At 38.7% G+C, this 22,270-nt stretch overlaps 1 protein-coding gene across 1 annotated transcript in view; it reads left to right on the top strand.

Annotated features, from left to right (window-relative positions):
* Positions 1 to 22,270, top strand: part of LOC145685614 (phospholipid-transporting ATPase ABCA3-like) — a 148,649-nt gene that overhangs the window by 93,274 nt on the left and 33,105 nt on the right. The window contains exon 10 of the mRNA XM_081758004.1: positions 8,115 to 8,387. Within this exon, the coding sequence (XP_081614130.1) occupies positions 8,115 to 8,387 (273 nt within the window). The remainder of the gene's footprint in view (positions 1 to 8,114; positions 8,388 to 22,270) is intronic.

Here is a 22,270-nt window from a genome sequence, read left to right as displayed (position 1 = left end):
TAGGGCCTCGCTTAACTGCACCAGTGTATGCATTGTTCGTGCAAGGAACACTCCCTGAATTACTAGATGTACCTCTTGATGTTCATCAACGTATGCGGGTTCAGCACACTTTGGAGTAGTTGCTCATCAGTGCCTTGACTATTCCTTCCCGCATATGTGGATCGGAAGGGGAGGTCCTATTTCTTGACAGGCACAATTCCTTGATCTGAACCCTATTGATTTCTTCTTGTGCGGATATGTGAAATCTCTCGTCTAAGGCATACTTGTACAGAACGAAGAAATCCTCCTTGCACGAATCCTCGCTGCCTGTGATATCATTAGCACGAAACCAGGCATCTTCGAGAGGATGAGACAAAAGTTATTACAGTGATGTCATGTCTGTATCGAAACCAGAGAACGCCATTTTCAGCATCTGCTGTAAATGTAAGTACATTTGCTCTTCCTACCAGTATAATTTTCAGTCTTATCTAGCCTTAGTATGTGTCGTTCTCCATTACCATACACGCACTGTACGATTGTTGCACCCAACCTTCTACGTCACTCAGTTTTCTTTTACGCCGCATGTATTTCTTGATCCAAGGATCCTGCTATCTAGGATCGCTCTCAACCTTCGGTGATATCCGGGCTTTGAGATCCCATATTCTGACACACCTCTGCAAACTGCCACAATTTATAGCGCTTTCGTGATGCCGGCAAATCGCCTCCTGTTCAACGAACTTAAAAAGTTCGTTACTGAATTCTCTGTCTGTGTGTCTGTCTGTCTATCTGTTATTTGCAATTTTTTTCAATTTTGAACCCTGCATTCGATAGAGCATCAAAAACTATCTGAGAAAGTGGTTAATTTTTTCGCGTCACTCTTACCGTTCCCGAGATATTGGCCCAAAAATGGCTGATTTCCAGAGATTTAAGGAGCCATATCTCGGGAACTGTAAGTCATAGAGAGATCATATTGGTGTTGATTAATACCTAAGAGGATGGTAAATATTTTGGTACCAAATAATAACTGGTGGCCACAATTAATAGCGGTATCAAAATGTTTACCATCCTCTTGGGTATTGATCAACACCAATATCATCTCTCTATGACTTATCGCTGTCGTGATATTGGCAAAAAAAAATGGCCGATTTCTTGATATTTAAGGAGCCATGTCTCAGAAACCAGAAGTGATAGAGAGATCATATTGGTGTTGATCAATATCTAACAGGATGGCGAACCGTTTGGTACCAAATAGTAACTGGTGGGCATTGATCAACTGGCTACTGGCCAACTAGCCACCGTTCTCCACACTGAGAAAAATCCGTTCTCCGGACAGCGGTATATTGTACAAATATACGAAATCCTCTTGCTTACTACAGAAATCAGTATGGAGCATACGTAATCCATATGCTACGTACGCGCTGCCCTTAGATGTTATATCATGCAGTTGCAGGATGTCTGACATCTAACAGTCTTCCGTATATCATATGCATATATTTATGTTACATTCCTCAGCTATATATTATATACACCCATTTGTATGTGAGATCCTGACCGCCTATATTGTTTCATACGGAAACTACGTATAGATGGAACACTTATACGGAAAGTATTATAAAACACAAGTTTTCAGTTATACGTCTGCTGTACTACGTTAAGTGCAAAAACTACAAGAATTACGCATTTAACCTACCTTTTTTAAGTACGCCACCTACAATTTTTTTTTCTCAGTGCAGATATTGGTCAGAGAAAGTTCGAATTTCGGGAGATTTAAGGAGCCATATCTCAGGTACTGTAGGTCATAGAGAGATGATATTTTGCGAATTTTTGCGAGAAAGAGAAGAAGATGCGGATAAAAAGATGTACTAGTACAAGAAGGAACAATCTCAGTTAACCCTCCTGCTCCATCTCTCCATTCCTTTTAAGTTCGTTCTGGCAATGCTCTTGGAGCATTATCAACTGGTTTGTTATGGCCTCTTTAATCACTGTCAATTCTCCCTGGCCCTTTTCCCAACGCTCCGATAGTAATAAAGTACATTTCTGTGATCTTTCTCTTGCGCCGCCACTGTTCCTCATCGATTTGTACCTGAATCGAATCTCCAGGTCCAATAATGCACTATTTCCTTTGACCTGACCTTTCTCGGACAACTCATTCTCTAATTCTCGGTTGTATGCATTAGTCAATCGCAGTTTCCGCGGCCTATATCTCGGGATTGCTATATTTCCGAAATAGGGATCCGTCTCTCGAATTGATTTCTGTGTCCTTTTCCATCTTCCCGGTAAGTTATACCCAATATTTCTGATTCCAATCAGTTCTGTCATATGAATACCCCCCCCCCTATGCCGTCAGTGTTCCTCATCGATTTGTACATGAATCGAATCTCCAGGTCAAATAATGCAGTATTACCTTTGACCAGATCTTTCTACGACACTTTGTTCTCTAGTTCTATTCATTTCTATTCTATTTTGGCATATTTTCGGCGTATTATATCTTCAACTTCTTATCTTAAATCACTTCTTTTGTCATTCTCCATCATTCCCTGAAGTTTGATCCATTATTAAAGATACACCCTTTATATATATATATATATATATATATATATATATATATATATATATATATATATATATATATATATATATATATATATATATATATATATATATATATATATATATATATATGTGTGTGTGTGTGTGTGTGTGTGTGTGTGTGTAGATGTGTGCGTGTGTGTATTACACAGACAAATTGAAAAGCATTTAAACAAGTTTCAGGCCACAAACAAATCATTATCGGAAAGTAGAAAAGATTTACATTTTATATAGGGTGTTATAAAAATTGTCATAATATTTTGGGAATAGCTTCCTCTCCTCAAAATAAGGAAAAAGAAGTTCATATGGAACTATGGTTGGAAGTGCATAGTTTCGTAATAATAGAGCGCGAAAAACGTACAAAAATGAAAGGATCTTTTCTAGTAAGATAGTGAAATCGGCCCTTGATCCAAATTTGGTCGCTATTGAGTCAAAAGATTAATATTGACCTAAAACTACTTTTAAAAAAATTGACCCCTACCCCTTCTCCTTACCGAATTATCGTATTATACATGCTCAAAATTAAATATTTTTAAATTTGGGCAAGGGTGGTCGAAAAATTTTGAAAGTTTCACAGATTTTAGATACTATCTAGATGTAAATGTGTATTTTTTCAAAACCATCGATGCGTATTTTCTTTATTTTTTTGCGTGTTGGAAATTTCAAAAAATTGTAGAAAAAAAATTGGGGGGTGGACACGTCGCTGATTTTGTTGTTAAAAAATTTGTTAAACCCTTAGGTACAACATATATTTTTCTCGGGACCTGAAAGTGATGGCAACATTGTCAAAAAGAAATAAAACCGAAAACAAACGTGTTTTTCGCATAGATTTTCCTAGGGATGATATCGAGACGAGACTTTGTACAGTCTCGGTCTCGTCTCGGTTTAAAAATAGCTGTCTCGGTCTCGTCTCGAGTCAAAAATCGCCGTCTCGGTCTCGTCTCGGTCAACAAATGTTTGTCTCGGTCTCGGTCTCGAGGGCCAAATCTCGGTCTCGTCTCGAAAGTCTCGAAATGAATAGATGAAATTAAAATTGTAAAAGTATTATTATTGTAAAGTCTGTCGTTTCTGCTTCTAATTTGTGGCCTTATTCTTGACTTAATATGGTGTACTTCTTCAGAGCTAATTTGCTAGCGCTGATGCCTTCCATGCGTGTGTTCCAGTTTCAATCATCAGTGGGTATATCATATCTGAGATAAAATTCTAATAGTAACCCATATTTCACTTTCAGCAAAAGACTTTCTCATATGGCCTCAGTACTGCCTATACAATTAAACTCTATTAAATTAACTTCAGTACTATACAGTAGTTTATTTCTTTCCTTAGAATAAGAATTATTCAATACATTCTAACTTATAACGCAACACATAGCAGCATGAATGTATTTAATCGTACCGAAATTGAAATTTTACAATTTCTCATTTATTGTCCAATACATTTTGTTTTGACTGTCATTTTAAAAGTATAACATAACGTTCATTATCTGAACAAATAGGGTAAATTATTACTACAATATATTTTGTTTAGAATTGATCAAATGCTTTATTACCGTTGCACATTTACGTGTTTAATTGACACCTTATAACACGAAATTCCTAAACTTTGGGTGGAAGCTACGACACTCATCTTTGCTATGTGTGGCCTCGGGTTGCATCACGAAACAAGTTTGATTCAAAGTCAGATGTTTCGCATGGTTCGCGTCCAAATTTAAGTACATTCTGTTTCTTATACAAGTTCCTAAAGTTGTCATGCATTACATACGCATTCGTATATTCACTGCCGTAACATAGATTAAGCTTATTCCTGAGCTCTTAGCGGTGCATGTGATCTTTATTCGAGAAAACCAGTCGTGCGTTCATTACGTTGAAATTTTATATTGATTGAAAATTACTTGCGAAACATGAACATACATATTATATAAGTATATAGGTAATTCGAGCTATCTTCTCCCTCTCGCCAAAAGAAGTGATTCTTAACTTTCTAGTTTTCTTTTGTATTCATTTTCGTAGTTTTGCAGCAACATGAAGTATTGAATAGTCAAAAATATATTCTTTTTTCGCTGTATGACTTTCGTTAAATTTTGGATCCAATTTTACCCTACCTTACCTTTACAGTATATATATATATATATATATATATATATATATATATATATATATATATATATATATATATATATATGAACATTAATGGTAGACTATGTTAAGTCACTTTTTGGTCATATTGAGTTAGAATACTTTTTTTAAATAGACTATGTTCTTACTAGTGGTGTAATAATGTAAGTCTAAAGCCATCTTACTACTTTGTAACTACTTAATATAGTTTGAAAAACAGTATTATAGATCTTAGTTAAGGAACCGGTTTTTCGCTTCTCCTGTAAAATTACGAAATTATGGCTTGGTTAGTTTAACTCTGAGGTCTCGATATAAAATCATCACCATCATCATAATCAACCATTATCAATCCACTGCTGGATGAAGTCTTCCCAAGTTTTCTCTACAACTATCTAACTTGGGTAATTCTTTTCCAGGTTACTTCCCAGTGGTTCCTGATTTGTCACAATTTCTTGTATGTGGACATTTCCTAGGCTGTTTTTGCCACGTGATATCCAATCTAAAATTGTTTTTGTCTATCGATCATAATTTCGTCTTGCAATATGTCCATCACATTTTCCGGTCTATTTTAAACATTATTTCATTAGCACCAGTCATTAGTTGCCAAATAATTCATTTGTATATATTTGGGCTACAAATAGTTCATATCCTCTACTTTTGGAGCACAGACACGCTACTTTTTTATCTTCGGATCTGGCAACACTGACTCAATTATTTAAATCAACACAATGTAAGAACCCCCATTTGCTGTAATGGCTAGTACGCTTGATTTTGGTTCGCATGGTCCCGAGTTCGATTCCCGGTGGCGGTAATGTTCAACGACCGAAGTTTTTCGGATTCCACTATGATCAGTAACTCCACGTCTCCTTTAGCCGCCCTAGTATAATCGTGAGACGTAAAACTAAAACAAAACAAAACAAATCAAAAATCAACACAATGTGTATTACTAACTGTAAGTCTTTGAATAATTGCATATAGCTATATAGTATGGATCGAGTTTGAGGTGGTCGGTGGTCAAACTATAACAAATGAAATGCAGCTAGGGTGTAATTAAAATTTTAATAAAGCAGTGTTTTAATCTAAAAAATACACCAGGCCTAAGGTTTAGGGAGAACAACTATTGCTACTGAAAAGTTGTCAGTTACGTTTAATTTCAGTTACAATTTACTTTTACATGTAGGCTATTGCTGGAACGAAAACTTTGACATTAACATTATAAGTAGTCCAAAGACTATGAAAAACATCGTATTTTGAAAACATTCTTGCACTATAAAACAAATTACGAGTAATTTTTAAATATTTTGCGCTTTAGCTACGTTATTTGCACTATATTTATAATAATATTTAGCAATTTATTTAAGTTCGCAACACTGCTTAAAATAATATAACTGCGACTTGTTGTAATTAAAACTACTGAACACTAATGTTATAATGTTCCTGCCATTTGAGTTATTAGAGATCTCCAAAATGTTGATGTTAGTGATATGTATTGTCGGTGTATATGTGCTTTTGTGGTTTAATTTAATATCTAAATTAGAAATATGTAGAGCTCTTTCGTGGCTAAGCAGTTAGCCTATAGCGTGAGAGACCCGGATTAGATTCCCGGCGGGAGCTCATGTGGTTTAGATTCAACGTTAATCAGTAGGTTCAGTCTCATATAACGTCGCTGCTGAAAGAGGCGTTAAACTCAATTAAAAAATGAAATGAAATTTTTGAGTTTTACGTCCCACGATTATGCCGGTTAGGCTAAAGGAGACTGTGATGATGAGAGAAGAGTGAAATGGTGGAATGAAGAAAGTGGGAGGAAACGGGAGAACCCCGAGAAAACCCACGCACTAAACTAAATTAACTGAATAGAAATATGTAATATCAAACGTAGTGCAATTTGAGAAATTACAACTTTATGTTGCGTTGGCAACATTGCTTGTTTATCTAGTGGTATTGCAGAGTATCTAGAAGAATTTCCCCTTCCATATTTCACACAGCATGTTAAAAACATTCAGCATTTTAAATATATATGACTATTATATATAACTAGATGAAATACCCATTTTTCGCATGGGACCAGTATTTGGAAGTCAAGGCCTGTGGGAGTATCACTATCTCAGCAACCGCGAAAACTATGTATTTGACACTAATATCGGTCATTTTGTATTATTTTTACATGTCTCGGTACCCCCTCCCCAGTAGGTGAACCCCGGCCCGCATGCACTGGTAGCTGAATTTGAAAGTCATCGCTAATGGAAGTGACACCATTGATCTCAGCGACCACAAAAACTATACATTTGACACTAATATCGGCCATTTTGAATTACTTTTACATGTCTCGGTATCCCTCCTGTGAACTCGGGTCCGCAGCTGAATGGAGTGAATTTGAAGGTTAATGCGATCGGAGTTTCACCATTGATCTCAGAAAACGCGAAAACTATTTGACACTAATATCGGTCATTTTGTATTATTTTTACGTCTCGGTACTCCCCTCCCCGCAAGTGAACCACGGCCCGCATGCACTGGTAGCTGACTTTGAAAGTCATCGCTAATGGAAGTATCATCATTGATCTCAGCGACTGCGAAAAATATGTGTTCGGCACTAATATCGGTCATTTTCTACTACTTTTATATGTCCCGCTAAACGCCCCTCCTGATTCAAAATTAAAAAAAAAAAACGCTTCTTCTTGGTCTGAGGCCTGGGACATGATACTTGTCACCCAAATTTCGTAACTCTTGGACTCTCGTCTGGTCCCCAGGCCGCACACAGGCAATCAGAAAGACAGGCACGCAGACACACAGACAAACAAACTCTTCCTTTTACTTATATTAGATATGATATACAGGCGAGGATTTCATTGTTAAAGGTTTGGATATCCATTTCAACAATAAAGCCATTTCAACAATGAAGAAAATTCTAAATAAAAAATCGGCGCGGATTATTGCCTTCGATAGATTATGAAGTTCCTTTTCTTAAAATTTGAAGTCTGTAGGTTGAAATTTGTAAGAGAAGTTGTGAATTTTCGTGAAAGATAAAAAATACATGGGAGACGTACGAAGACTGTAGTGCCATCTAGCGGCAAAACTTGTCCCTTTAAACCAAGCTTAAGCATAGGTCCATATGAACTTTTTTTTTTTCGTATTTGGATTGACGAATCTTTTATCAAAATATTGTGGCACATTTTTTCTAACACCCTGTATATTTATTACACAGATGCATTGTAAAGCATGTAAATAGAACCATTGGACTTTGAAGTCACAAACAAATCATTATCAAAAAAAAAAAAAAAAAAAAAAATAGAAAAGATTTAAATTTTATATATAAGGCAAGAAACTGCATAAGTTCTATATCCAGAATTAGAAATAGAACATTAGAATATAGCATAAATAAAATATAATATATCTCTTTAAGAAATCTATACATGTAATTCTTCTATCTTTCAGAAAAGAGGTGTAGATACGACTATTCTTGCTATGTGCCTCCTAAAGGAAAATTTCTCAGTACTCAGATAAGTCAAGCAATCATGTTGTTTATAGATATAGTTTTTTACTTCTTGCTGCTCTATCTTTTGGAATCAGGATACGGTGAACAAATGGTCAACCGCATTGTTGAAGTCTTTATAAAGAAAAAACCTATTCCAGGTTTGGAGGAGAGTGAGGAGATTGATGATGAAGACGTCAGAGCAGAGAAAGAGAGAATACAGAAACAGATTATATGTAAGAACATAATCTTGTATATACATAACGATTAAATATAGGCTCTGCAACCCCAGGTATTTACAGGTCGAATATCCGAAAAATTTTACCTGTGGTAGCAATGGCGTAACTAAAGGTTTGGGGATCTCCCCGCAGACAGCGTGGAGTAGGTCCCCTTCTCTACAGCCCATTTCACGATTTGGGGCCCCCTGATGGCTTGAGCCCCCCGCAATGAAGGGTCTGCGGGGCCCTTATTTACGCCCCTGTGTGGTAGCTCATCGTTCTCATTGTTACATTCATTTTTCGAAGTTTGACATGCATATATTTTAATCACAATCGACCCTAGTCATAGGAGCTAAATAGACGGTTCTGATTGGTTGGAGTTATTCGTTTCTCGACATGTAGCACAAATCAAGCCCCCAGACAGGGCCGCCCACAGGGGGGATGTATGGCGCAAGCTGCGCCATTGAGAAAAATTTTGGGGGGGATTTCACTCTACTTTCGAACTAGCAATTTTACTGTCGGAATAGCATTAAAACACGATTTTGAGAAGCTAATTTTCAAAAATTTTCCGGGGTGAACCCCGTTACCCCCTGCTTCCATACTCGATGAATGAAGTACCGCGCAAGTAGCCGTATGAAAGGAAAGGTTGGTTTGTTTTAAGAGAGAAGGGCCGCCCACACGAGGGATGAATGGCACAAGTTGTGCCATCGAGAAAAAAATTGGGGAAGAATTTTACTCTAATGTCGAATAAGTAATTTTGCTGCCGTCAGAATAACATTGGAACACGATGCGATTTTTTTTTAAATCCCGAGAATGAATCCCCCTACCCCTTGCTTATAAACTCTATGAATGAAGTACCGCGCACATACTTCGCTGGTTTCTAGCTTTCTTACTGGAGGCATTGCTTGCATTGCCAAGTCTAGGCTAGGATTATTACGTGCTTGTGGACGCAAGCACGGCAAGTCTTAGTTACGGGCGAGAGAGTGAGAGAGACTAAGGGTTTCACCCAAGTGGATACTGCCTTACCGTACACACCAGTGTACAAGATTTTTGGAAGCTTAGCTTCATCATTCATATATCATTTCTTCTTCTTCTTCTTCTTCTTCTTCTTCTTCTTCATCATCATCATCATTTCCACTATACCTTACTACAGTACGAAGATTTTCATCAACCCAGACGTGCCTTATGGCATCTCAACCTGTGAGTGGCCAACACTCCGGTTTACCACCAGTTATACCGCAGCCCTCTTGTTCTTCCGAGAAATCGGTGCGCCGGAGATGTCGTTCATTGGAAAGGATCTCTACCAGCCAGGGCTCTTTAGCTCGCTCCCGTTCACCAGTAGCTTCAACAAAACTGCCGCCTGCTAAACGACAACATAAAATCAGTGACGCCAGTTCTGAATCTTCCATGATTATTGACATTCGAGACGATAACCAGTTTCCTCATCTACCACCACCGGGTCGACCTGCTATCTATTCTTATTTACTTCAGAACTTTGACCCGAAATTCACGAATACAAAACTTCTTTTCGTTCAGATTACTAAATACCTGCCTCGTGCCAATATCACCCAAATCATAAAGACCAGGAACGGAATGATTATCAAGACACCTGATCCAGAATTTCTCCGTACAATCCGGAACAAGTTCAGTTTCGAGATTTTCGGAAAAAAATCTACAATGGCCAAACTCAATGACCAACGTACCAAACAGCCACCTCCGCCGAAGAAATCACCTACTCTTTCTGTAGTTATTCGCGGGGTAGATCCGAGTTATACCGACGATGAGATCCTCGAAGAACTCAAGTTAGAGGGCTACCTTATCATCAAATGCATCCAGATCAAAGGCGACCATGGTCCGACATACATGGTGCGCGTACTTACAAATTCACAGCAGACGATTGATGACCTGCTAACTCGTGGTGCATATATCTACAAACAGCGCCATCGTGTGGAACCATCCAGGACTTCTTCTCCATTACCTCTTCGCTGTGAGCGCTGTCAGGTCTATGGACAACACTCTACATCTCAGTGCAGAAACCCATTTAAGTGTGGTTACTGTTCCGGCCCTCATCCTACACGTAGTTGTACTAATTTGAAATCACCTCCGACGTGCTCCACATGTCAAGAAAATTCACACCCAACATATAGTTACAAATGCCGATCCAAACCAGCTCCTGAGCCATCAAAACCAGAGACAGTAGTGCCACTGCGCATACCTGAACAAATCCAACCACCTACAAATCCCGTTCTTCAACAGCCTGTAACTGTCCATCAGATTTTAACATTTCTTACTCTGTCTTTACAAAACATTCACCCATTCTTACGTAACCACATCGCTCAACAAATTCAGTATGCAGCCAAGGCAATTTTCAACGTTAACATCTCTCCCACATATTCTGGCAATAATGTTTACTATCATTCAAATGTACTGGAAACCGAGGTTTAAAAGCCACCATATCTCTCTTCATTGCATTATGGCGCTCTCCTTCTTGTTTTTGAACATACGTTCTCTGTCACAGCACAAGCCGCTATTTGAAGCGCTTTTGCTTTAAGAAAAGATCCATACTTTTCTGCTTAATTAGACTCATCTCTCACACAACATGACATGTCGCATACCTCGATTTCAATTGTTACGGCAGGATAGCACCATAGCAGCCAGGCGAGCCAACGGGGGAGTAGCGATTGGGTTTTCTCCTTCCATCCCATTTCGCAGTCATTTACCCGTTTTACAAAATATTCCTGAACATCTTATCACATCTTTATACTATAAAGAACTCTATGTAACAGTTGCAACTTTGTATATCCGTCCTGGTCATGATATTCCATACAGTTTCTTCCAATACATCTCTAATAATTTCCGCACCTATATAATCATGGCAGACGTGAATTTACATAGCCGTCCGGCGACTCAGCGAGACCAGTTTCTCAATTATATCACTAGCCATACTACCGGTGTGACACTACCACTGCCGAAACCTACCAGGCCTTCTAGCCAGACTACCCCGGATATAGTTATTGTGTCGAGCAACATCTCTCATCGTAGCTCTGTTGAGGTACTTGATCTCATTGACAGCGACCATGCTCCTATCAAACTCCTTATTACAACTCGTTCAGCTACTTCTCAGGATATACCTCCACGAACTACCTATCGTTATGATAAGGCAAATTGGACTGCATACCGATCGCATCTCACAGAAAATCTTTCTGATCTATTGCCACCAAGTACCGAATCAGACCTCTATCATTGTCTCGAATCTCTGACTACTGTCATGCAAAATGCTACTGCCAAATACATTCCTACATCTACTACTTCTGCCTTTCGACCATCTTTGCCTCCACAATACCTGCCGTTGATAAAACGTTCTCGTCAGTTTTACAGGGATTTCGTCGCTACTGGCAACCTAGACTCCCTGCATCACCACCGACAACTTCAACGCACCGTTCACAACTATCTCAGAGCTTACAAACTACGGAGCTGGATCAAAACTTGCAATCATCTCGGTTCGCTTTCTCATCCAACGCAGTATTGGAAGCGTTTTCGGCAACTCACTGGACAAAATACTCGAACAACTTACCCTCTTATTGACAATAATGCGCCTCTTCATACCGATACTGACAAGGCTAATGCTTTTGCACAGTACCTTCAGGAATTATTTACACCACTGATACCTGATTTACCTCATCGTCCTCATCCCGTCGACAGGCTCCATCTGGACTCTCCACATTTACAACCAAATATTCAACATACTCTTCCCGAGAACAACTCTCTTACTGAGCCAGTCTTGATATCTGACATTACTTCTGTTGTTGCTCATAGGCGTAACACAGCTCCTGTTATAGACTCTATTACATACAGGCACGTTCGAGAAAGCCCCTATACTGTTTTATATTTGCTTTCTCTTATATATACATTTATTCTTCGTACTGGCTATGTCCCTGTCGACTGGAAAACATCCAAGACTCTCATGTTTCTCAAACCAGGCAAACCTGCTCACAGTGTCAGCTCTTATCGTCCCATTCAGTTAACATCAACATTTTGCAAAATTCTGGAGCGTATCATTGTCAAACGTCTTCACTGCTATCTGGCACTACACAACAGCCTTCCTCTTGAACAAGCTGGTTTTAGACCGTCTTTCAGCATCAACGACCAACTACTTCGCCTTACTAATTCCATCTACAACCATTTTAACACGGGACATCCATCTTGCTTGGTCCTGTTTGACTTGGAAAAGGCATTCGATAAGGTCTGGCATCCAGCTCTTATTTATAAACTGAAGCAACTCAGATTGCCTATTGCCTATCTCCGCTTCATTTTTAATTTTCTCACTTGTCGCCTGGCCTACGTATATATTAATTTAAGTTACTCCTTTCCAATTTTTCTTCATTCTGGGGTTCCACAAGGATCGGCTTTGTCACCCTTACTGTACATTCTATATGTTGCCGACTTTCCTGCTGTTCCAGCTTCAGTACAATTCTTTCAGTATGCAGATAGCACTGCACTGCTCGCCACTGGTAAAACTATCCACCAACTTAATTTGGCCTTACAAGATGCTATCAATACCTTTGTCGATTGGTGCTCTCACTGGCGCTTGAAAATAAACCCGACGAAAACGCAAGCTATTGTATTCCTATCACCGAAATACCGTTCTCGTATTCACCGTAATCCTCGTCTCTTGAATCTTACTGTTCAAGATGTACCTCTCAAACCTTCTCGCACTGTCAAATATCTTGGCCTTACTTTCGATCACCGCCTTACGTGGTCGGCCCATTTACAAGCTATCTAAAAAAAAGGCATATGGTCGTCTCAATTTGCTGAAAAGTATTACTGGAACAACCTGGGGACTCTCTGCGACTACTATCCTGAACACCTATAAAGTTTTTCTGCGACCTATACTTGTTTATGGTTTCACCGCCTGGTTATCTGCACCACCATCATACTATGAGAAACTACGAATTCTTGAACGACATGCCTTGCGCATCGCTTTTCGAATTAAGTTGCCCAGTCCAACTCGGGACCTCTATGCTAGGCTTACATTTCCACACATCCTCTATCATCTGGAAACACTTCGCACAAAATATATTACCCGCCGTCTGCAGTCCAACCATCCACTTTTACAGCAAACCTTTGAAGAACACGCCCGTAATCTCTCCCCCTCTGCTGCTTTCATTCCTCCGCTTTCATTACTGCTTACTCTCTACCGCTACACTATTCCCCCTGACCACCCAGACAGTCGTTACTACGAACCATATTCTTCAGATGCTCATCTCCCTCATATCTGGCCATCATATGCACCGTAACACCTACCGTTTTAACAGGGCACCCTTGTTTTCATCAATGCCTAGCGTCGCCCCTAGGTGAGAAGATAACACGCATTTGTCATACTAACAAAACCTATGTGTTGTGATGTGAATTGCACTTCATTCTCATCTGCTCTCATCCATCTGCTTTGATGTTCTTTCACATCTAAACCTTAAACCAACCTCATGATTATGGTTATTAAAACCATAATGACCTGAATTGCTTGTTAATAAAAATGCTTCTTTAACCACTCATAGCCCATCTATTGTTTCCATATATTGCAATAGTACATCTAACTCTCTTCCCCTACAGAGGGCGTAACCCTCTTCGGGTAGTTGCTAGCAATTGCTAGCAGGCAAAAAAAAAGTACCGCGCAAGTTGCTATATGAAAGGATGGGCTGGTCGGTTTATCGCTTTGTGTAGGTAATTTACCCATTTTCTGCTGGAAGCATTTATTTATTTCTTATTTATACCACGTACGACACTTAATAAGTAATGCTGTTCAATTGCTACATGATGTATAATAAATGAATTAATGATAATATTTTGTATAGTTTTCTGTTTGTGCGATTACATTTTCCAGGGCCTGCGGTAAACTGAAAACAAGCTCAAAAGTGGCATCACTTTGGGGGGGAGTGCGCCATCAGCTTTGGGGGGGATGGGCACCCCTGCCCCCAGATGCTGTCGATTCTCATAGCCGAGCGTGCAATCGAGAGGGCTAATAATGAAAATCGCCTTTGGCGTGGGTTCAAACCTGTCCCCAGGAGATTTTTTCAATTTTTAAAAATTTTCATAACTCTTTTATCATTAAAATAAGATGAAAATAATCGTGATTTTGCCATTGTACGTAATATATAATGCATAAATTCTACTTTTTCCACCATTTACCTAATAATTTTGGATGTAGTTAAATTTACATTGAATTTGCATCATCCGGTCGTGACACAATGTCACGTCGTAATTAGTCCACTTTGCACACACAACTTTACTGATTAAAAAAGTGATTTACGCACACTATGAAACAGCTGAGTGAGCGTTAGCGAGCGAAGGGGGTTAGAAGCTCCGCAGGGCAAGGCTCGTTTTATTTTACTTTTACCCAAGGATGTTTTAAAATAGAGAATCTGCCCATACAACAAAATCGTGAAGTCACAGCTTCGCCACACCTAATGTGCCCACTCCGCGCCATTAAGATCCCAAGGTTTCGAGCCTACAAACATGGCGGAAACGAGAGTAGCCGATGAGACGTGGCGGCTCAGACGATGCTCAATTGTTTTTCGGCTTCATTGAGTTCATATGATGACGATACGTATGGGCAGATCCCTTATTTTATAACATCCTTGCTTTTACCCTCATGATAATACCACGTGACATTACGTAACACTCGGGAGGTGCAACTTCGATTAATATGTGTACTACGAGGGCGGCAAAAGATAACTCCAACCAATCAGAAACGTGTATTTAGTTCCTATGGCTAGAGTCGAGCGCGAATATTTTTATATTTCATAGAAATTCATCGAACTTCCCACTATATAGATATTTATAGATCTGAGATTTCCTGTTAACAATCCTTTTAATTAAATAATTACAGCGATACTATGTCACTGATACAACAATTAGGTTATACAGGATGATACTTGCTATAAAAGGAGAAATGTATCTTATCAGTGGCGTACGGAAGGGGGGCAAGGGGGCGTCTTCCAAATGGTTCCGACAATGTACTTTAATACTTTGATTTTTTTTTCTCGGAAGAAAGAGCAATTGCCTTCCATGTACTCTATTTCAAAACAAAATGTCATTCAAAACAGTTCCTACACAAGCTATTTTTGCCAACGTGTCTCTGTTCTTTTGGGGATATGGAAAACGAGTTTTCCAGGGATCCCTGCTGTACAAAGGGGAGAAAGGAAAGAAAGTGAGGGTCTTGATGCATATAGTGTCCTTGAAGTAATTGTTCTAGTGTTTGACACAGCAATGACCACATTTATCATATCTTCTTTGACCCACTGAGCACGCCCGTATCCACGGGGGGCTAGAGGGGGCCAGGCCCCCCTAAACTTTGGCTGGCCCCCTAAAAGTGTCACGGTAGGCTTGCAAATGAACTATAATATGGTAATGAAGCATAATATGATTGGGTCGGGCTCCCCCTAAATTCTACCGCCCCCCCCCTAAATTTTTGGGCTGGCTACGGGTCTGCCACTGAGCCTTTGCAGACTGAGCCACGCAGTACTGAAAAGAAACAGTTCCTTTCTGATCACAAAGGAGGTTCCGAAAAACTTACTTTACCTTAGTTGAAGGGTTAAAAGGGAATGGACGTATCTGAGCCCAAGAAATCATTGACCTCGACAAAAATAACAAAACACCTATTTTGAATCATCACTGCTGTTCCCAACAGGATTAACTACAGATTCCCGGCGGGAGCTCATGTGGTTCGGATTCCACGTTAATCAGTAGGTCCACGTCTCATATAGCCTCGCTGCTGAACGGGACGTTAAACTCAAAATCAACTCAACTCAAGGATTAACTACAAAAGGAAACTTCGGTTCCTCACTTCTAGCCGAGCTCCTTCGTGGCTAAGCGGTTAACATACGTGCCTTTGGTGTGGGAGACCCGGGTTCGATTCTCGGCGGGAGCTCAGGTGGTTCGGATTCGACGTTAATCAGTAGGTCCACGTCTCATATAGCCTCGCTGCTGAAAGGGGCGCTAAACTATAATCTACTCCACTCAACTCACTTCTAGCCGCAATTGGCATCAAGATCAATGGATTTCGAAAAATGCTCAGCAGCTAATTTCCTTAACCTACAAGGTCAAAAAGAATGAAAGAAAGAAGGGTAAAAAAGAGGGCTTTTCCTTTGTTGTTTGGGTTTCATTTAGATGAAAAATATTTGAAGAAAAATTGTTAACAGAAGAGGGTAGAAAACAATAGTAACGATTTGTGGCGTGTGCCCATCTCACAGCAATCTCTAATGTTTGATCAATTAGAGCAGTTCAGAAGATTTGCTAGACGTGTTCAAGGTGTCGAAACGAGAACTTACTTTGAAATTGTAAAATGTCGCAAAACGCTTTGCAAAAGTGGCTAAAGCACAAAAAAAGACAATTTCGGTGAGGAAAATGTGCAAACAAAGAAACAAAAAAAAAAAAAACAAAGGAGACAAATCTAAATAAGATATTAATTCAGAGAAAGACTCAAAAAAAAGTTTTAGAATAATATCTAGAACAAAAAAAGACAGTAGTGGTGTTAATTTTGACGAAGAAAATGTGCAAAAACATCAATCGAGAAACAACTTCAGAGAAAAGATGTAAGTATTATTATTAAAACATTCTGGCGCAACAAACGCATATATACAATGTATATATATATATTTACAGGATGTTTTAAAACAACACCGACGTTTGAGAGGTGATTCCTGGCACCAACATAAGACGAAAAGTATAGACCAACCTGGGTGCACAAATGCTTCCTTTTGGAGTTATAGCTAACCGAAATCATGAAAATCTAAACTTTAAATGTCCATATCTCCAAAACTATGGGACCTATCGTAGTCGGGTCAAGACTTCACTTAGGAACTAGTATGTCCCCTGTTCAAATATCCATGTTTCAGAATCCTAAGGTACTTCCGCAACAATTTTTATAGAGGTAGTTGGTGAGTACTTCAACTAATATGCCCGTAGCCGAACTCCCCTTATAAAAACTTTTGCGTGAGTACCTTAGGATTCTGAAACATGGATTTTTGGATAGGACACAGGTTAGTTCCTGGGTGAAGTCTTGACCCGATCACGGTAAGTCCCATAGTTTTGGAGCTATGAACCTTTAAAGTTCATATTTTCATGTTTTTGGTAGCCTATAATTACGAAAGGAAGCATTTGTGCACCCAGGTTGGTCTATACTTTTTGTCTTATGTTGGTGCCAGGAATCACCTCTCAAACGTTGTCGGTGTTGTTTTGAAAGACCCTGTATATATATACAGCTGCGGATTCTGGATATGATAAAGGGAGGGGCTAAACCATAGTTTCCCGCTTTATCCAGTGTAAAGAAAGTAGGATTAAAGTCCATTTTATCGAGCGTCAAGGGGGGGGGCATAGTCCCTATAGCCCTCCTTGAATCCACGCCTTATATATATATATCGGGTGTTCTAAAAATGGCGCCCACGGCCCACAGAGCAATATTCTACAGGCCAAAATAAAGAGAAAATGTTATGCGATATTATGCCCTCCGGGTCCTCCTTCAGCCGCTATGGAGAATCAAAATTTCACAATGTGTTTACTTCGCAGATTAACTTCGAGCCATTAACATTATTCTACGAAGGATTGCTATATAAGCAGTTGAAACGATTGCTACAGTGTAATGCTAGTGTCAACCAATATCGACTTTAGCTGCCATCTGGAAGGAATCGATATAACTATTTGATAGATTGGTAGATCTCATCTATGGTTCTTTATTTCCGACGTTGCCATTAGTGCAATTTGTGTCTCCAGACGAGGACTCGAAAGGTATGCAAACATATATAATTTTTGCCTTATTTTGACCGATAGGATAATGGTCTGTAGCTAGTGGGCGCCATTTTTAGAACACCCGATATATATATATATATACAGTAGAGCGTCGATTATCTGAAGTAATTGGGGGACATGGGTATTGGGAAAACTGGTTTGTTCGGATAATCGAACTGTACATGTTTATTTGCTAAAAAGAAGTACTGTACTACCATGAGCAAAATAAATGACGCGTCTCTTTATTTTGAATTTTTTTGAAAATATCTCCGTTTTCTTTATATGTTCGAAATCTCGGAAGGTTTCCCCAGCAGGACAGGTTAATAACAAACCCGTTTTTAATATTTGTGTTAGATATTAGCTTAAAATAAAGAAATTAGAAGCAAAAAACATTAAATCGACAGAAATCTCGAGAATTACCAACTCTGCTAAAGTGGGAAATTTTCAAGAACGCGAGGGAATTCTGCAGTTCAACACGAAGCAGCGACATCTATGTCAGTGAGAGAAGCGTGGATTAGATCTACAAACGAAAATTTTAACGAAATATTTCTAGTATGTCTTATTATATGCATTATCAGCGAACTCCAAATATATGAATCTATGCTAAGTATTAACGTATAGATAGTGCAAATAGTGGAAATTACCTATGGAAAAAGACGAATTGTTAGCCCAATCGTAATGAAAAATCGTCTTTACTGTAGAACAGATTCAGCTTACGTAAGAAAGCAAATAGCTCAGTTAGATAAAGCAACGAGTTTGTATACCGAAGGTAGACGGTTCGAATCCCGTGAAGGATTATTGTCATTTTTATCACTAAGGTTATTTTATTTATTTTTTATTTGGGAAAGAATCAAATTGTAACATATGTGTAAAACTCATGACGATACCAAAAAAAAAAAAAGAGAAAATATCGTCGCATTTGCATTAGTGTCTCTAATTTTTGTTTGCAAACAGATTCGTAATTATTTCCCCTGTGCTCACTGATGCATAACGAAAGTTTTCCAGTAAATGTTAATTCTAATTTGGAGAATTTTATAGTTTCACAATTCCTCACTACATAGTCTTCTATCTACGTGTTTGGATATTTTGATAACAGATTTCCCTATTAAATGTTTAATTTTCTCTATAAATATTTGTCTTAAATTGAAATTGTTTTGAATTTACTACATAAGCAAAGTTGCCCGAAGGAGGAGAGCTCAAGTAACAGATATTCTACGTAAAAGCAACCTATTGTAGAATGATGATGCTTCTTACCTTCAGCACATAATCTTAACGTTAGAGTGTCAGAGAGAGAAAAATCCTGTTTTTCCTCCCCTATGACCACTCATCTTAAAGCTCTACCTATAATGATTCGTGTCACATACTTTCGGCTCTCCAAAGACATTCATATTTATTATTATTATTATTATTATTCCTGTGACTTTTTGGCGCCCTTCCCCTAGTAGTAGCCTATATTTTACATTTTATCATAGTGTTTTTAATAGTTTAAACCAGGAGCGTCATTTCAGATTTTGCTTTGGGGGGGCAAGACCTCTTGATATAAGTAAAATTTCGCGTTTTTCACTGATTTACTACTATTCTAATGATAAACTCTATATACATCTCAAACTCAGGGGGGGCAAATGCCCCTCCCTGCCCTCCCTAAATGACGCCCCTGTTTTAAACCCATTTTCAAAAAGAAATCCTTACCTAGGAAAACTTCACAAAGAATATGGCCCGCTATAAACAATACCAACTCCACCCCCCCTGGTCTAGTGGCTAGCACGCCTGCCTTCTGTGGTACCGGGTCCAATTCCCGGTGGATTACTGTTGAACGATAAAAGTGGTTCGGATTCCACTATAATTAGTATCCACATCTCCCTTGCCCATTAAGGCATAACCGTGGAACGCTAAACTCAAGCAAGCAAACAAACAATACTTAATTCCCGGCACTCTTTATTCTACATGCCATCTCTCAATTTTTCGATACAGCCCCCTTAGTACTATGAAACTCTCTTCTTCCATAGTGAAATGGAAAAAGATCATATAATTGCCAATACTTTACAAGAATATAAACCAAAAACGTCAGTAGAAAGCACATTATAAAATTTACTTTTTGAGGCTCGTTTTGGTGCCCCTCTTTCTCTGGCGCCCCGGGCAGTCGCCCGGCCCTTAGTCCGCCCTTGAAAGTACGGACGCATAACTAAGGACTGCGGAGGAGAGGTTAACCTTCATGTTATGCCACTGGTTTGACGTGTTTGAAATGTTCAGTAAGTGATCGGTTAGTGAAATAATTTCGACAGTTACTGATGTTTAAAGTTTAGCTAAGACAAAGCTACCTAATCAAATACATTTGATATCGGGATGTCACAATTTGATTTTTCCTCACATAAAAAAGATAAAAACAATAGTAATAAAAACCCTTACTCGTACTGGGCTCCTAACTAACTAACAACCTAATTCTTACAGACTAGTTGCTCTGACCAACTGAGTTTCGATTTCTTACGCGAAAGAAGTCTGTTATATTAAGAGGCATGCTTTTCATTATCAAAACTGTTCGAAGTAATACGAACATGGCTTAAGAACAGACGGAACTGAATTACCAGTCGATTGACCTTGAGGGCAAATCACCAAAGCGTAAAGACGTAAGTTCAGCATGCATTTCTCTGGAGTTGTGTTCAGTATTCCTATCTGCCAGTCATGCTTGTTCGTAGGAGTAATATGTTACAAACCTGACCTTTCGATACAGCACAATAGCAAAAGAATAAAAGGGAAGGAATTCTTGCCCTTGTGAACGTTGGATACCACCATGTGCAATAAAACTGTCGCGTCTCCTTGAAGTGATATTTTATCGAAAATAACTCGTTTTCCTTTATATAGTCTATCCGAAGTTTTTGAGGGTTTCAAAATGAGGAAATGTTACTGACAAACAAGGACGCATTCAGGGGTGGGTCCAGGGGGTCCGGACCCCCTCTGAAACCCCAACTTTTCTGTAAATTTAGCCTAATTTTGGGGATTATCTTTTAAAATTTTATTATAATTTATCCTAATATTGAAGTCGGACCCCTCCCGAAATAAATTACTGCATACGTGTCTCTGACAATTTTCAATATATTCGTTAAATAATAAAGTAAAATAACTAAATTAGGAGAAAAAAGTTTTAATAATAATAATAATAATAATAATAATAATAATAATAATAATAATAGTAATAATAATAATAATAATAATAATTGAAGCGAGCTTAACGAGTTTCAACCGTACGACTCAACCAACGTTTGGGTGCCTGTTCGTTCGTCTGCTCCTCTCATAAAAGACATTTCATTTTAATGAAACTAGTAAGTGCCTTCTTTTAGCTCTGCGGAGTAACTATTGCTTGGAATATGAATCTGCAAAACATAAGAGGTAAAATTAACCAAATGGTGCAAGTTTCCACTTATATATATAAAACAATTTTGCAATATCAACTACGTGAATCTTGTCCCATAAAGAAGCCGAAACCCCTACACCGAAGAGCCCTCCGAGATTTGATCATTGTCCACACGGACTGAAATTGTCATTTGAAGCCAAGACTTTAATATGAAGCCAATAATTTCTTTAAAATAGACGGAAAATTCGGAAGTTATAAGCATTTTCATATTTTTGCCTTTTCCCATAAGGGAGCCGTAGCCCCCTATACTGAAGAGCCCCCCCCCCCCCGGAGATTTGATCATTGTCCACTCGGACTGAATTTGTCATTTGGAACCAACACTTTAATACGAAGCAAAATATTTCTTTAAAATAGACGAAAAATTCGAAAGTTATAAACATGTTAACAATTTTGCCTTTTCTCATAAGGGGGCCGTATTAGCCTACACTGAAGAGCCCCACGAGATTTGATCATTGACCACTTGGACTGAAACTCTCATTTAAAACCAAAACTTTAATATGAAGCCAAAAATTAAACTTTTACATCAATTTAAACTGACTGGGTTCCGGTTCCCCCCACTATTGTTTAGTTTAGTTAAGTGGTAATTTGTGACAGCTTCACATCATCAAAAGAATGTTTCACTTCCCCTCCCCTCCCCCAGGAGTTCGTGCTGGATCCACCACTGGAATCAATAGACACTCTTCCTATTCTTTTTGTCACCCTTGATTGT

This window comes from Thermobia domestica, chromosome 5, assembly GCF_964235325.1.
Source record: "Thermobia domestica chromosome 5, izTheDome1.hap1.1, whole genome shotgun sequence".
In the NCBI taxonomy this organism is placed as follows: Eukaryota; Metazoa; Arthropoda; class Insecta; order Zygentoma; family Lepismatidae; genus Thermobia; species Thermobia domestica.
Note: the sequence above shows the minus strand (reverse complement) of the source record. Positions and strands in the feature narration are given on the sequence as shown.